Source organism: Watersipora subatra, chromosome 2, assembly GCF_963576615.1.
Source record: "Watersipora subatra chromosome 2, tzWatSuba1.1, whole genome shotgun sequence".
NCBI lineage: Eukaryota > Metazoa > Bryozoa > Gymnolaemata > Cheilostomatida > Watersiporidae > Watersipora > Watersipora subatra.
Genome location: NC_088709.1, coordinates 59,994,771 through 60,012,717, shown reverse-complemented (window position 1 = coordinate 60,012,717; position 17,947 = coordinate 59,994,771). Strand labels below are relative to the sequence as shown.

General features: G+C 38.5%; 1 protein-coding gene across 1 annotated transcript; it reads right to left on the bottom strand.

Moving 5' to 3' along the window:
• Nucleotides 1-15,769: 15,769 nt before the first annotated feature.
• Nucleotides 15,770-17,458, bottom strand: LOC137388394 (uncharacterized). The gene is made up of 2 exons (XM_068074879.1): nucleotides 16,634-17,458; nucleotides 15,770-16,291 (listed from the first exon to the last, which is right to left on the bottom strand). The coding sequence occupies exons 1-2, from the start codon at nucleotides 17,456-17,458 to the stop codon at nucleotides 15,770-15,772; spliced, it is 1,347 nt and encodes a 448-aa protein (XP_067930980.1).
• Between the last annotated feature and the right edge of the window lie 489 nt (nucleotides 17,459-17,947).

Here is a 17,947-nt window from a genome sequence, read left to right as displayed (position 1 = left end):
AACAAGGAGCCCTCCAACTCCCTCACAATAGAGTTTCCCAGAACAAAAGTTTTTTATGACTGCAACAAATTATAATAGTTATATATCAATGCATTTACAATAACAAGGAAGTCAGATAATTATAAATCAAACTTCTTTGGAGGTTTCGATTGCCTTCCTGATTTTGTGACATATACTGGTTTGGGATCACTCTGCCGTTTACTAGATCTTCTTCCTCGAGGCGATGACTGTGTCTATTTTTGTGGTTCCTCCCTTTCTTGCGGAGCTTGTTGTCTCAGAAGAATTGGACTCTGATGTCGTGATGTGCATCTATTTACCGGACTGTTTTCTGTCGGTTACTCCCTCCAGCCTGTTATCACTAGTATGTGTCTCCTGAGCAATTACTCTATCATCCTCCTGTCTTTTTTTTGTAGGTTCTTCATGTGATGTCCTTGACTCTTCGGAGAATTCTGGTGCTGTTTGCCCCCTTTCTCTGAGCAGTTCTGGAGAAGCCTGCACTTCTTCCGACTCTGTATTCGCTTCACCTCTTCCTACTACTTGAGCGCGATTCCTCCTATAAAGGGCATCATTAGAACTTCTAGCTACTACTTCCCTACCTCTAAAAGCAACTATTTGAGCTGAAACACTCTGACCTCCTGGATTATTTACAACCACTGGCTGGTTTATAGTTAAATCCGATCTTGGTTTTGTCGCATGTCGTTTGTTATACCACGAGTTTCTTATAGCTCGAATTTGTGACTCTTTATCCTTCAGCTTTTTTAAGTCAATTTTGCTTTTGGGCATAATGCTCATCGAATTCATTGATCTGTTGAACAATAATTGTGCTGGTGAATAACCATTTGACAGTGGTGTGTTTCTATACTTACACAACACTGCTTGCAAGTTGGTATTCTGGTTCATCAGGCCTTTTACTGTTCTTACTGCCCTTTCAGCTTCACTATTGCTTCGGGGATAACGAGGCGCACTGGTAATGTGTTCAATGTCCCATTTTCTGGAAAAAAATTTCATTTTTTCCTAAACAAACTGTGGGCCATCGTCACTGACCATAGTGTTCGGAATCCCTATGGTACAAAATAATTCTTCTAAAATCCTTATGATTGATTACAGATGAGCTGGATGAAACCTTCAACTCGTGTACTGTAACAAATCTGCTAAAATAATCTATCACCAACAGATATTCTTTTTCATTCTTTTCAAATATATCCATTGCCAATTTCCACCAGGGTCTTTCTGGTATCGGAGTAGTTACCAATGGTTTCCTTGGTTTCAATTGAAACTGTTCGCATTTGTCACAGTTCTTGACCATTGTTCTAATTTTTTCTGTCATACCCGGCCACCAGGCTATCTCCGTTGCTCTTCGGATGCTTTTTGTTTCTCCTTGATGTCCCTTATGTATGTCTTCTAACACTCTCTGCCTTTCCAGCAATGGAATAAATACGCGATTGTATAGAATGATACCATCAACGTATGTCAGAAAATCTCTGAAGGTATAACACTGTTTATCTCCTTCCGCTAATCTCTTCAAGTCCAGCCATCCATATGTAATGTATTTACATAACAACACCCCTAAGTCATCTTCTAGTAGTGTTGCTTTGATTCTCATCAATCTGTTCGTGGCAATTGGGATAGCTGATATTATTTCTAATACCATCTCCGAGTCCTTCAACTCATCTAGGTCATTTCCTATATCTTGTACTGGTGCCCTTGACAACGCATCAGCCAGCACCAGCTTTTTACCAGGTGTATAAATGATCGAGTACATATATGCCATCATTCATAGTCGGAAATGTTGTACTCTAGCTGGTAGCTTGGCAAGTTCCTTGTTACCTAGTACAGCTAGCAGTGGCTCGTGATCAGTTTCTATCGTAAAATCTCTTCCCGCCACATAGTAGTTAAATTTGTCGCATGCCCAGGTTATAGCCAGGGCTTCCTGTATTTTTTGTACGTAGTATTTTTCTGTTGAAGTGAGGGCCCTCGAAGCATAAGCTACAAGTATTCACTCTTAATTGACCTTTTGTAGTACAGCTGCTCCTAATCCATAGGATGACGAGTTTGCACTGATCATCGTGTCGGCAGACCGAGCGTACGAAACCAATACTGGGGTATTTGTTAAAATTTATTTGACATTTTTAAATTGTTCATCTTGTAGTTCTCCCCATGCCCAATCACAGTCTTTGCCTCATAGCTGGCGTAAATGATGAGTCCTATCCGCTAATAACGGAGTAAATTTTCCCAAGTAATGGACCATTCCAAAAAACCGTTTCAATTCTGTTCTGTCGGATGGCTTCCGAAAGTCTGTTACTGCTTGGGTTTCCTCCGGATCAGCTCTGATTCCCTTTTCGTCAATTATGTGGCCTATAAATTTAGTTTTGTTCTTTTCAAACTCACATTTATCTGAATTAAGGGTAATACCTGCTTTTTCCAACCTATCAAGAACTTTCCTCAATCTCGTATCATGTTCTTCTTTAGAGGTGCCGTGAACCAAGATGTCATCCATTAGACAAATAAGCCCTTCAAGACCCATTAACACTTTCTGCATTTCTCTTTGGAATATTTCTTGGGCAGAACTTATTCCAAACGGCAATCTTTTACAAAAAAATCTGCCAATTGGTGTAATGAATGTTGTCATCTTCTGTGATTCGGGGTGCAATTCTAACTGCCAATAACCACAGTTGGCATCTAATTTACTGAACACTTTGGAGTTTCCTAAATTTGCCAGTGTCTCTTCTGAAGTCGGAAGTGGGTGGTATTCTCTTCTTACTGCTCTGTTCAGGTTAGTGAAATCTATACAGACACGAAGCTTTCCATTTTTCTTGGGTACTGCGATGCAAGGGGCACACCATTCTGTCGGCTCTTCAATTTTGTCAATTACTTTAAGTCGTTCCATTCTTTGCAGTTCTTCTTCCAGTGCTTTTCTTCGCGCTGCTGCAACCCTTCAAGGGACACTTTGGACGAACAGATCAATCTTTTATTTATTGATATTTTCACTTCAGTGTCTAATGATCCTAACCCTACAAACATTTTAGAATACTTCTTTTTTCCAATCACTTCCTTTCACTTCTTCTACAGTTCCTACAAACTGTATCAACCATCCCTTTGCTATTGCTGGCTTTCCTAACAATGGTGAAACTAGATTGCCTACAAAGTACACAGTTTCCTCAACTTCTCTACCTCCGTTAGACAACTTTACAACTGCCTGACCAGTAACAACCTATTCGTGCTTTCCTGCTCCTTTCAGTTTTTTATTCGAGCATTTTGTATTTCTCATATTTTTTCTGAGTTTTGATAAAATGGCGTCTACTGTTGCTCCAGTATCTATTTTGAATTTAATGGTTCAGGTATTTACCTTAATATCTACAAACCAAGCTTTTGGCGTTTCGGTGAGTGGTTCAGACACTCCATTTAGTCATTCGGAGTTGCCCAAAAAAGGACCTTCTAGTTCATCACACTCAACTTCCTCAGCTCTATTTCTGTAGTCTACTTTACAGACCTAAGCCTTTGTTCAATGTCCACGACCTTTGCACATGTGACTAATAGAGTTCCGGGCCGGACGTCTATCTTTTGGATGGGCTGGTTTATTGTAAAAGTCACACTTAGTTCTTTCTTTGCCATTATTTTGTCCTTGTATTTTTTTGACTACTAAATCTATCCTGGCGATAATCATCACCTGACTTCGCTTGATATTCTGTCTTCTATTGTCTAACTATATCCAAGCTTTGGGACTGTTTGACTGTATCTGAATGGTTCTTACCCATCTCCTGACTTGTCATCTTTGATACCTGAGCATGGTGACTTACATACTGTTTCGCTTTGGTTATGCATTTATTTATTTGTCTAGATCCTCAACGTTTATTAAATATTCCCTAAGTTTATCGTCAGCAACTCCTACAACTATCTTATCTCTCACCATCTCGTCATGAATTGTTCCAGTCACAGTTGTCTGCCGGTGATTGTATTTGTGTAATAAATTGATGGATAAACAGTTTATTGCTTGATACTGTTAAACCGGACTAGTTCAAAAATAACATTTTTACAGGTTCAAAATGCCGATCAAACATGGCTATTACATTGTCTAATATCTTGGTTCTTCCTTCTTCCGTGGCATGAAATGTGAGTTGGTTATATATCGGCAGACTATCAGATCCCATCAAGAGTAGCAAATTGGCAATCTGTTGATCAGCGTCCATATCTGAATATTTCTTAGCAACTTTCAATATCTCAAATTGAGCTGCAAAGACTTTTAAATTCTGACTGCTAAATTTTCTCCTGTAAAATTTAATCTCTTTACAAAACGATCTTCTCTACTTTCAGCCATTTCAATTTCTTGCACAACTCCGATCGATATGATTTATAATTACCAGAGTTCCTACAAACTCTCTATAATCGAATTCCTACAAATTCGCTATTAAAACCTCAACGGAAACAATGGCAACTCAATACATGGTACCAATATTAACGAAAGAAGTTCCTACAAACTTTCTGATTATGACTTGAATCTTAAATATACCACGAATTCCTATAAATTCACTAACTAGGCTTCTAGTAGTTAACTTCTGACACCATGTGGTATATGCTTAACATTAAGCTATACCTTAAATAGTTGAAGTATTGTATAAGCTTCCCAAGCACGTCCAGCAAGCTCACTGTCCTAGACAAGAAGGCCTTTCCGATATCTCCGTCAGTTGTCGTCTAGCTTCGCCAGTACTTCGTGTCCTTCCGTTAGGGTCAATGCCGTTCTTACGATACCCTTCAATAACGATCGTTTTTCTCTGTATATTCAAAGTATATTAAAAGTCCAAAAAGTTTACATCGCTTCTATCATCTGAATTATTTTTATTCGGATCAGACAAAAAATCACTAACGATTGCAGGATCAAATAATCTTTTATTTTACCGTTTTGGAAGTCGAGCCGTTTTTGACTGGTTTTTCTAACTTTTCTTTTCCAAGGAGGCGCGATTCGTTTAGCTTTTACCACAAAGCAATGCCTCTCAGATAATCGTTTCATATTGTAATTCATCGACTAATATCTTGTTGATGATATTTAAAACTTACTAGTGTTCATCTCCTTTGTTTAACGTTACTAGATGACAGCTTTATAAACGTCTACCGAAAGCGACATAATTGTCATTTCCCCACGCAACCAGTAAACGACATTTTGGTAGTTTCCCCAGCTAAAGGGTTAAAGCATTGGCTCTTTCTCGAAATATCCATCTGTACGCTAATAGTTGGAGTTGATAAATTGTTTCTAATATCATAGATGCCGCCACTGCAAAAAACAGCTGCGCGTTGATCAGTAACTTATTCACTGATGACCAGATGTACAATACATTGGAGTTGGAGTAAATATTCACCTGGTTATACCTGTACACGTATTTACATTAGCAGTGCAATACCAGTAGTATACATGTCTCACCCATGCTGTATATTTGAATTACGTATCATACATGTAGTATAAGTATTTTCTAATTTGCAGTAAGCAGCATTGTTGCAGAAATATTGCCTACTGCACAGTATGCATTGCTGAATGCAGTGCGAGCGTTAATAGTAGGTGTCAGAACTCATCACTGTATCAATAATTCACTTGACTTAGTTGCATGTGCAACATAATTGCAAAATTTAAATGCTGTTCAAATTTAAGTATTAGTGGCCTAGCAAGTTGAGCACAATCAATATGTTGTACATAGGTAAAGTTGAAATCTATTATGACTTGTATTTATTGGGGTGGCAAATCGCTGGGTCCAGGTGTGAGAGAAAAGGAACCGCCGAGAAAACTAGGAGAATCCTTTAAAATAACCGACATCGCTGAATTTATCGTGCATCGGTTTCGCCAGAAGTATTGATCTCGGTAGAGGCGCTGTTGTGTCCATAGAGTTATGCTGCTCTTTATGTTTAACGACTATGCTATCTTTTAACGGAAGTCACATAATAGATATCAATGTATGTGTGAGGTTTAATCGCCATTAATATTATGTTTCTGCTGTCAATAAATGCAATTGTAACCATCTACACATTGTGTACACTTCAAATGCGTACCAAAACATAATATTGGCGACAAGGATGATTTAGTTTACTTTTGATTCATTTTCTGGTTATTTAATTCGTTACTATTAACTGTGATGGCTGGATTACCTATTCCGACGTTTGATGACGGCACCGAGGTTGACTCGTTTTTGGAAAGATTGGAATGCTACTTTGCTGTGTCAAGTATCGAGAATGCAAAGAAGATGCCTAACTTTTTAATGTGACTTAGTGCTGGTCAGTATCAGACTGAGAACTGTTGATTATGACAATTTAAAGCTTAGCTTACTATCACACTTTGGTGAGTCTAGAAACATGAGGCTGGAGCATACGCGGTTTCGTTCAATTACACGTCAGAGTGGTGAGTCATTTACAGATTTCCAGATTCGAGACAGAAAGGGAGCTAGATACTGTAACTTTGGAGATAGACTTGATGAAAATTTGCTGGAGCAATTTATCTCTGAAGTTAATCATTCATGATTATCGAAAAAACTCGTTGAGGATACTAGAATCACGACATTAGCTGGAGCTATGCCAGTTGCTAGTACAGTTCAGTTACTAAATGGCAATTCTCGAACTATAGCTGCCACTGCCCCTACTGTCGTCGCTCAGGTTGCTCATAAAAGAGGTGCAATATCCAACTGTAACAGTTTTGCGACTAGTAACACTAGAAAGGGACAGACGACTTCAAAGACCGTTACATGCTTCCGGTGTTCAAAGGTTGGCTATGTAGCAAGTGACACTTCCTGTCCTGCACGGGGTAAAATTTGTAACCAATGCAAGAAGGAGGGACATTTTGCAGGCTCGAGGTTCTGTCGTAAAGTGAAGAACAAGAAATCTATGACCGTGCTATGAAGTCTATGACGCTGCTACACCTGAGGGCATTACGACAATGACTGATTCGCCTTTGGCTGTAGAAAATTTTAGTCATGAGTTTATGGTAGGGCATGGGCTTACGCTTGGTAAGGGTACACCTACGTGTACTGCATTAATGGCTGGTATTTCAGTAACATTTCTTGTAGATTCGGGTGCTGTAGATAATGTACTTAATAGACAGACCTATGACATTTTTCGCAATTGTTGTATTACAATCGACTACCAAGAAATTATTTGCTTATGGACAATGTGCACCCTTGCGTATGTTAGGACAGTTCAATTTGAATATTTCAGTAGATAGTAAGACTGTTAATGCTACATTTTATGTTTTTGATGGTATTGCATGCAATTTGTTGAGTGCTGCCACTGATAGTAGACTAGGGCTATTTTGTTTGACTAATGTTAGTAGCTTGAGAACTGAAGCCAGTTTGGAAAGTGTTGTGAAAGACAAGTACCCTGGGTGTTTTTCTGGTATGGGTAAATTGAAAAATGTACAGGTCAAGTTACAAATTAATCCGGACTGTGAACCAGTTGCTCAGCCAGTCAGGTGTCTACCTTTTAGTTACCAGGCCAAAGTTGAAGAGGCTTTACAAAAATTACTCGAAGAGGATGTCATTGAGCAGGTTCACGGTATAGGTTCCACTCGGTTAAGTCCTTTGGTTGTTCTGCCTAAAGAAAGGGACGAGGTTCTTCTGTGTGTTAATATGAGACGAGCCAACACTGCAATTGTTAGGGAACGCTATCCTGTGCCAACAATGCAGGAAATGCTAGTTAAGCTCAATGGGTCCAAAGTGTTTTCAAAATTGGATTTGAAACAAGGTTTTTTCCAGTGTGAATTGTATCCTGCATCTCGAAATATTATTACTTTTGTCACACATGCCGGTCTGTTTAGAATGAAGCGATTAGGAATGGGAGTATCTGCTGCTCCTGAGATCTTTCACTACACCATTCAGACAGTTTTAATGGGCTTGAGTTCTAAATTTAGCCGACAACATTGTTGTTTTTGGTCAAAAATAGTGCTGAGCACAAGGTCAGACTGTTAAAAGTAATGAGTCACTTATCCGAGTGTGGTCTTACTTTGAGCTTTGCTAAATGCACATTTGGTGTTTCCTCTATCAAGTTTTTAGGTCATATTACTTCTAGCGATGTTGTCTCACCTGACCGGGGTAAAATTAGTTTAATTTTGTCAGCTAGACCTCCCCAAAATGTAGCTGGGGGTTAAATTAAAAGGGGTTTTAGGACCTTTGCAGTTTGTTGGTCGATATGCTCCCAATCGTGCTGTTGTTGCTTCACCTTTGTGGTCACTGACCAAGAACTGTGTTTGTTTTGAATGGTTGAAGGTACACCAGGATGCCTTTGTAGCTATCAAAGATTTGATGACTTCGTGTGAAACCTTAGCATACTATGACAGGAATGCATCCACCACTGTGGTCGCAGATGCAAGTCCTACTGATCTTGGTGGGGTGTTATGCCAAATTCAATGGAGTTTCTCACGTTGTGGCATACAGTCATCGACGTTTGACAGATGTTGAATCATGTTATTCTCAGGTTGAGCGGGAGCCTTGATTTGGGCTTGTGAGCATTAAAAAATGTACTTTTTAAGGAACAGTTTCCAGTTGGTTACTGATCATAAACCTTTAGTAGCAATTTTTGATAACCCAAGTTCCAGGCCAACCCCCCGGTTAGAAAGATGGAGTCTTTGGCTTCATGCCTTTGATTTCAATCTTGTCTACCGGCGAAGCTCTGAGAACATTGCTGATGTCATGTCTCGTTTGAGTGTAACCAGGGATGTCTCTGGGCCTGTCACTGAGGATTCATACATCAGAGCAGTTGTAGAGATTGCTATGCCTTGTGATCTGTCTTGGAAGGAGATGTGTGAGGCCTCTTTGACTTGTGAGGAGTCTAAGACTATCAATTCAGCACTTCAAACTGGTAATTGGCAGCAGTTTTCTTCTGCAATAAAGGCTGTTCGCAATGAGCTGAGTAGTTGTGAAGGCGTAATTCTTCGCGGTGACCGTATTTTTGTTCCAGTGTCATTACGACCCAGAGTTCTTTCTTTGGCTTATGAAGTGCACCAAGGGATGGTGAAGACAAAATGGCGATTGCGTCTGAAAGTCGTTGGCCCGGTGTTGACAAAGAGGCTGAATTGTTCTGTAGATAGTGCGTTTCATGTCGGTTAGTTAGTAATGATGGTCCTGCTGTACCAATCACTCCAACCCAAATGCCCAATGGTTCCTGAAAGTTTTGTGTCATTGATTTACTGGGTCCTTTGTCGGATAGTCGTTCTGTTTTGGTTCTAGGCGATTATTTTAGTAGAATCTTTGAATGTTTTCTTTTAAAGAATATCAAGGGAGAGAAATTTGTCCTTTTTTTAGAGAATGCGTTTTTACTGTGTGGGTATCCGGAATTGCTTCGCTCAGATAATGATCCTCAGTTTGTGTCAGGCGAATTTCAAGGATACTTGAAGCAGTGTGGGGTGCGATGGGTATCCACCACACCTTTGTGGCCGCAAGCCAATGAGGAAGTTGAACGCACGAACCGGACTCTTTTGAAGGTTCTCAAAATTGCAAAGGAAGAGGGCAGAGATCTTGAGAGAGCTGTGCAGGAATTTGCTATGGCTTACAAGTCGAACCCTCATTCAGCAACAGGAATGACACCTTTTCTTTGATGTTTGGAAGATAAATGAGAACAAAGTTATCTATGTACAGCGATGTTGTTCGTGGTATAGAGAGTGAGGCTAGGGATCGTGATAGTCAATACAAAGAGAAAATGAAAACCTATGCCGATAGGGGCGCTAGAGAGACTGAGTTTGGAGTAGGAGATAAGGTGGTTATGAGACAAGAGAGCAAGGGGACGCTAGACACTAACTATAGACGAGAAGAGCATACAGTTGTTGGGCTTCAGGGTTTCGATATGGTTTGCGTGAGACCGTAAGGTTCTTTGGTTTGAAGAAACGCATCTTTTGCAAGACAGTTTGCATCTCCCAGTTCTTTTGACAACAGCCAACAAGTAGATGAGAATGTAACACAGGTGCCAAACGAGCAATCTAAGTCAAGTGTTGTTATAAAGGATGGCCTTTCCAGTCGTAGGTGTAGTTCTCAGGCTCATAAGCGACTTTCAAAGTTTGACGATTTTCAAATGTATTAGACACACACACTGCTGGGGTACTTGTCTCGTTTTTATATTTTCTTTTTTTTGTTCATTTTATGTATTTTTATTAACATTAACTTTAGAGTGTGCTAGTAAGTAATGTTCTTGTTTTATTGTGTTATCTCAACTTATTGTTCTATCCCAACTAACTAATTACCTTTTGTTTTGTAATGTATTTTACCATCCAAGGTCTTGGAGGGATGTTGTGTTCATAGAGTTATGCTGCGCTTTATGTTTAACGACTGTGCTATCTTTTAACGGTAGTCACGTGATAGATATCAATATATGTGCGAGGTTTAAAGGCCATTAATATTATATGTTTTTTCTGCCAATTAATGCAATCGTAACCATCTGGACATCGTGTACACTTCAAATGCGTACCAAAACAATAGGCCCCAGGTCGGACTCGGTGACCGTAGGGCAGGGTTGGTCGCCACAAAAAGAGTATATGAGGAGGGTCGATGATCCAAGCGAACAGAGCACCTTGCAGTCTTGTCTTACAGTTGATCATTGCGTATTGCATGCTTGTTGACTTTAGATACATGCATACCCGTGTTGTAAAATATATATTTGCTGCTGTACTCAATTTGTTCGATTAACTATGGAGCAAAAAAGTGTTATTGAAAACACGACACATGCCTCTATTTCATTGATTGCAATGGTCAGGATGCCTGACTTCTTATTTTGAAATGATATGAGAGTTAAAGCGCAAGTTTAATTTTATCAGTTTGTCTCTCATGAGCAAAACATAACTGGTCACTCGCTAACAATTGATGCCTCGTCAAAGTCTGAGGGTGAAGACTACACCAGTGGAAGAAGTGGTCAATCAGATTGTGTCCCTAAACCATGTGACCTTCTGGGTTTCCTCCAATAAGTGCTAAAATTGTTGAGACTTGTGTTTGATTACAACAGCCTTTATCGAAAATGTGATGTTTTATTAAAAGTTCCTCAATCATAACAAATTAAGCTTCTATTTGCTTTTAATTAGGATTTTATCATTTGATTCATTTTGTGTCGATATGTTTCTACAAACTTTCTTTTCATAAAAAATGAAAAATATGTAGGCGTAAAGCGAAACTTGAAATTCTGTCAAGTTTTATTTCAGGTGAGTTAGGTATCAGAGTACTCATAAAAGACTAGGTTCTTGGAATTTTGTAAATCTTTGGAATAATTTCTAACCATGCTATGTATTGCAGTTGAATGATTTTTATTCAACTGTCATATTTTCTTACATAGACATGTTTTGGGATGTTTTTGAAACTTCTTGCATTGCCTATTTGTATTGGACTGTTTTGTCTTATATTTATGTCTGGTACGTCTGTTAACAAAATGATACAGAGCTCAGTTATGCATAAGCATACTACTTTAAACATTACCTTACTCTCTTCATTTCAACCCTCTTACATGTCATGCATATTCTTGTCCGTATTAGCTAACATAATGTGCTGCTATCTGTTTGTACTGTCAGTTGTGGTCAGGCATAACGATGCACCCACAACGTGATGATTTTATTGCTGATGTTCCTTCCTGTCTGCATTAGATAATTATGTTCAACATTTACTTGGTTTCAATTTGTAGTGTGAGATCTGCGATTGTGTGGTTAGTAATATTTTTGAGTGATTATGTACCATAAAGAGCTTAGGTTTAAGAGGCACTAATTACCACGGACAATGTCTGTCTCATTTGATAGTCAGGCTAACGTGGGTAATTTTATTGAGGTTCAACTTTTAATTATGCCAGGTTTCACTCAGGTTTTTCTCAGAACTTTACACTGGTTTTGCTCAAATGCTTAGTTGTGTCTTTTTCATTGGATCTTATACAGATTTAGTACTATTGGACAATGTTAGAAAGGTTGTGGTAAATTTCAATAGTTGTTATGGTTTTATCTTAATTTTAAATTACTATCACTGTATTACCGAGAAGGTTATTTAACATCAACAAATTGGCTTGCTAAAACCTCGAGACGAGTGATTAATATCTGAATAGAAGTCTGTTTTTATACCCATGGATTTATCATTGTGTTGATTAGTGTTTGATGACTGAACGAAGACACTTTCATTAAACATGATCTCGAAGAGGGTCACTTCACAAATGGTAATATCGGTATTGCCAGTAATCAATTTTTTGGTGGGTCTAAAATACTGACCTGTCATCAACCACTTTTTATGCCTGTAATGTTTCAGAGCTATTTGGTACTGCACCAACTAAAAAGGGATACAGTCTAACATAACCAACCAACATAAATGTAATAACTAACATCTCTTTTGTACTAGTCTATAGTGAGCCTCACTGGTCTACTACTCCTTTGCATTGCTAAACTGCATCTGGTTACTCATTGAGTCTGGTCTTTATTTATATGACCAGTTTGATGAGTGTCTGGGTTTATTTTTAGCAATTCTCTTCAAATGTTTGAGATTTTAAGTGTGCTTTATTCTCCCTATCCATTACCAGCTTCACAAATTTTAATGACATTTGGTCTTTTTACCTCGGCTGTTTTGTTAAGTCATTTATTTTCTGTACAAGAATATTGTTGGTCATGCCGGAATAACCCCTTTTTAAACATTGCTGTTTTTTGTTCCCGTTGTACATAATCTTACTCAGTTTTCTTAATCCTATTTGGCTATAAATTACAGGTCTCGAAACACTAGAAGGGCTTTTACCATCATTCTTTTTTGTTTGGAGTAAAATTTGAGGAAACCCCTTCCCACAGAACCAAGACTTGGAAGACAATATCAATAAGTTAACTTGTGAATGAACTAACTAAATTGGTCAGTTTGAATGTGACGATGCACTGCAAATAAACGTAGTTCAAGCGATCATGGACCATTGTTTTTTTTATTTATTAGCATTTGCTTTTATAACTTTAGCTAATGATATTGCTGCTGAAATAGTTTGTGACACCAAAAGCAATAAGTTATGTAAGCTCATTATGATCTGACTTCATTTCAGTTAAACTCGCAATAACAAGCAATGCTTAGCCAACTTAGAAAAACACTAGATACTGTTTCAATATTCAATTAAAACCTAGATCTAAAAAGCGCCTAATTGGCAAACTTTCATGTTAGGATTGAAAACACAATTTGCGCGGGGAAAAAGGACGCTTAGATGTACTGTTATAAAGTGATGATGTATGATCATTTGTATCAAATATATTTACTATCCGCAGCCACGTTGAACAGTTGTGATCACTCCTGGCAAAACCAACTCGCTTAAGGGTTTACTTTCAACAAAATTCAAATTACATTTATTTGGTATCGAAAAGTTCACCACGTCTTACTCTGCTGTGTTGTAGGTGCAAAGTATGTGGGAGTTGTGATTACAAGCTTATAAAAGCTCAAAAACGAACAGTTAATCGCAGCCATCACAAAAACAGTGTAGTTTGGAATCTCTTTATTTCGATGACGCTCTCAAACATTGTGGTTATTGTTTTGACACCGTGATGTTATCACCTGAATTGAAAGGCCAATAAAAGCTAAATATAAAACGTCTCGTAGCACCAGTTTATGACAAACACTGGGTTCTACCAAAAAGCTTGTATCAAATATATATGCTCGGTACTTTACAGTTTTGTTTCGGCTTGGTATAATCATCTAGTCGTAATCTGATCATGTGACCCATACATCCTGCCAAACAGCGCGAACAGTTTTTGTAGCATTTTGCAACTATTACATGTGACCAACAGGCTCCTCATGTTTGTCAGAGGATGATATGCACTCCTTCGAGCTAAAGGTAAAAATTGAACGAATTTTTACAGTAGGTTTTGAGGTATCAGTGCTCAAAGTGACAGCATTATGATGGTGAGGAAATAGACGCGTAACGACAATAGACATGGTTTTATTGAATGCATGAAGTATACATGTGAAAATATTTAGACCAATTAGGTTGCATGAAAGTGTAAACAGAAGCAATTATGTTCAACTACGTCCCATTTGAGCCCTTTTAGAAAGGGATTCCAATCTACGGCGTTTTAATAATGGCTGCAATTAACTGTTTGTTAATGAGCCTTTATGAGCTATCAATCACATTTCCTCGTACTGTGCACCTACAACACCGGAGAGTAAGACACGGTGAACATTTTGATATTAAATAACTACAATGTGAATTCTTTTGCAAGTCAACTTTTAAAATTTAGTCAGCAATAAATTGACAGCGTATTGAGTAGTGAGGAAACCAACTTTAACTATAACATCAGGATATAGTTGTTAAGGAAAGGTGTTAGTGTAAAGGAACTTTTAATGATGGTAATTATATTCACCGCTAGTAGCGAAAAATGTGCTTATATAATGTAAGTATACGAGACATAGAACTTTTAGATTATTCATATACTTATTACCTTTATTTGTTTCTTGAAATTTTGGGATTGATCTGGGAGATGAAATTTTAAATTCATTTCTATCTTTACATAAGTTATTAACATTAAATATGTGATTGCGTTAAATTTCAAAATCTAGCTACAGATACATGGTAATAAATGTCTCAAATGCCTCAAATAAGGTTAATTAAAGTTTTGTCGTATTAGTTTCCTTTAAGAACCGACTATGATTTTGCCAGTCTAGGGTAATTAGGTCGTCGAGTTAATTTATTTCATCGCGGCCTTTGTATCAAAGAAGTTCTCAGTTGCTACCCACATTGGAAACTAGTTACTAAATAGAATAAGCAAGCCACACCTTCGACAAGATTATGTTCAAATATATGGTGAAACCAGCTGCATCCCTAAAAAATCATGCATAGTTAACATTATCTGGTCATTATTAGTATCAATTTGTGGAAAGCGATTTACTGGTCACGTTTGTTTAGTTGATTCAAGTACAAACCAAATAGCTTTTTGGGTTGACCATGAAAGTGAACGCAAAACAACATCAATTTCTTTAAAATCAGTTAACTTACCGATTCTGGCAAAGAGTTAATAAAGCCATTGTGCACCAAGTTGATGGTTTGTGGTGTGGGCACACCTTTTTTTACTAAGTAGTGTGGAGCATACAATTGTTTGAGTAGCTTTTAATATTTGATCCGTTGAAATTGAGTCGAGATATGCAAAAGTACCTGTCAATACAGCTCTGATTACACTTCATAAATCTATCTCAGACGAGAATTTAGTACAGGTGGCCACGGGGCTATGATGCACTCAATATGTTCTGCAAATCATGTTTGCATTATTTTCAACTTTATTATTTTATTATATAATTTTTACAAGACAAGAAATATTCATCTCTGCAAAAGGTTTTCATTAAAAACATCTATCCATGTCATGGCCACTCACATAGTTTCAGCTCATATAATAGGACAAACTACTCTACTGCAATAAACTCAAGCTTTCATGTATCATACCTGGATACTTCTTTTCATCTTTAGCCCTAAGATATGTAGCTCTTACTATGTTGTATACACAGGTTGGTGCTGTTCATGTCTTGAACAATTTGGAGTTATCCTTTCAAATGCAGTTTTGAATATTTACTTTGGTTCAAAACATTTTATCATAAATATTTGGGTTCTTCACATCATCTCTGGATATGATATGGCCAATGTAGGTCAGTTCACTGAGGAGAAACTGGCACTTATCTTTGTTGAGCTTCAGATTGATCTTGTCAGCTCTCTCCATCAGCTTCCTCAGGTTGTGATTATGATTCTTTGTTGCTTCTTCTGTGGTTTGCCCTTTGTCATATACTAAGATGTCGTCGGCAACTATAATAACCCCCTCTCGACCAGACAAGGCATCTGAAAGCTGTCATTGAAATTCCTCTGGACTGGAGGAAAGGCCAAAGGGCATTCTAAGCCACATGTATTTGCCAAAAGGCGTCCAGAAGGTCGTCAGGTCGCTCGATTGTTTGTCTAGCTTTATCTGTAGAAACCCATCCTTGGCGTCGCTCAAAGAGTAAACCTTAGCTCCGTCTAGCTCAGAAAGAATGACTTCTAGTGTCAGCATGGGAAAGTGATTCCGCTTGATGGCCTTGTTTAAGTTGGCAGGGTCTATACATAACCTCAGTTTTCCATTCGGTTTTCTTCTGGTCAAAGCGTGGCTGATCCACGGTGTGGAGTAATCTACCTTTCCTGCAATATCAGCTTCGGTGAGTGATTGTAGTTTATCTTTGAGGTCATTGCGCATTGAAATCGCTACCTTGTAGTTCTGGCATTGGGTCGGCTTAACACTTGGGTCAACTTCTATACTGTACTTGCCTGGTAGACACTCTGTGCTCTTGAATACGGACTGGTGCTGCTCTAGTATGGACTTGAGTTCTGTGTGACCATCCTGATTGACGACATGCACTCATTCCTTGTTGACTGAGAGTAGACCCAAGTCCAGACAAGCGTCTAGCAAGAATAGGCTCATGTTGGAAGACTTGACCACATAGAATTTTAAGTGTTAACTTGCATAATGACCTCACACTTTCCCATGGTTGTGGTTCCATCATATAGCTGCAATGTAGGCAGTCTCTTTGTTGTGTGCAGGGGTTTTCCCAATGATTCGTAATCTCTGCTGTTAAACACATTACACGAAGCTCCTGTGTCTAACTGATATTCTATCATGCGTCGTCCTGTTATGGTGTAAGTTTCTCGGCTGGAAGTAAGATTTTTGTCCTTCCTTTATTACCTGAATGCACAACAGAGACTCTGTTGAATCACTATCGGACTCCTGAGGCTGGTTGTTTGTCAGAGCGTGCACATGTTGCTTCCTTTTGCTCCTGCATATGGCCTTGTAATGATTATATTTCTTGCATTTCGCACATTGCTTACCATATGCTGGGCATTGACACGGCGGGTGTGAGCCACCACAGTGTCCGCAACATGAACGCCCGCTTTCTCCATCCTCAGTTTTCATCTTTCTGTCCTTACTCGAGTGATCTCGGAAGCTATAGACTGATTCTTCAGTTTTGATTGATTGAAGATCTGCATTGGAGGTTTCTGAGGTCTTACATTTCTTTACGGCTGCTTCCAGAGTTATCCCCTCAGATTCTTCAAAGAGTTTTCTTCTCAGCCTGTCATCTGTGATGCCAAGCAGCAAGGCTTGCACCATGAATTCCTCGTACATTTCTCCAAGGCTACATTCTCTGGCAATCTTGTGTAATTCAGTGATGTACTCATCAACAGAGAGACTTCCTTGTTTCATAGACAACAGTTGGTGCCTCTTTAAAATCTTGTTAGAAGTCTTGTTGCATGTCTGGTCAAACTTTTCTAACACATCCTGGTAGACCTCCTTTGACTTCCCTTGTCCAAATTTGAAACTTTTGAAAATGTCAGTTCCTTTTGGCCCAATAGACATCAAAAGGAGGGCGATCTTGATTTTGTCATCCTTGTCCAATTTTTCTGCAGCTATCAGGTAGTAACCAAACTCTTCTTTGAAACGAGTCCATTGAGTTGACAGATCACCTTCTTCTTGCAAAGGTTTGGGAACTAAGAAACTGTCTGCACCTGCCATCTTGGATGAGACGTTATAGCATTATCTGTGGTGGCAGTGAAGTTCTTATTCTTGAAGGTGGAACTCACTTGATGGCACCATGTCTGTTTTATTGTTGGTGCGTGTGTGTGTGAGTTAGTGTTATATGACTGGTTGTTGTTGACAGAACTTGATCATATGTGCGTTTGACTTCGAGTTTATTTCTTCACTTCAGTCTCACGATTTTAAGCCAGAGAATGCACTGAAAACACAAACAAAAAGGAGTATCAGTATTTAAGTACGATATTGCACAGGTAGTGTAACAGAGTATTGATCATAATACATCAACTGTTCAGAAATGGTTATGAAACACAAGAATACCTTTTGTGTGAAGAGGACCAGTTGTAAAATGTAGAATATTGGACACGATGTGAAGAACCCAAATATTTATGATAAAACGTTTTGAACCAAAGTAAATATTCAGAACTGCATTTGGGAGGATAACTCCAAATTGTTCAAGACGTGAACAGG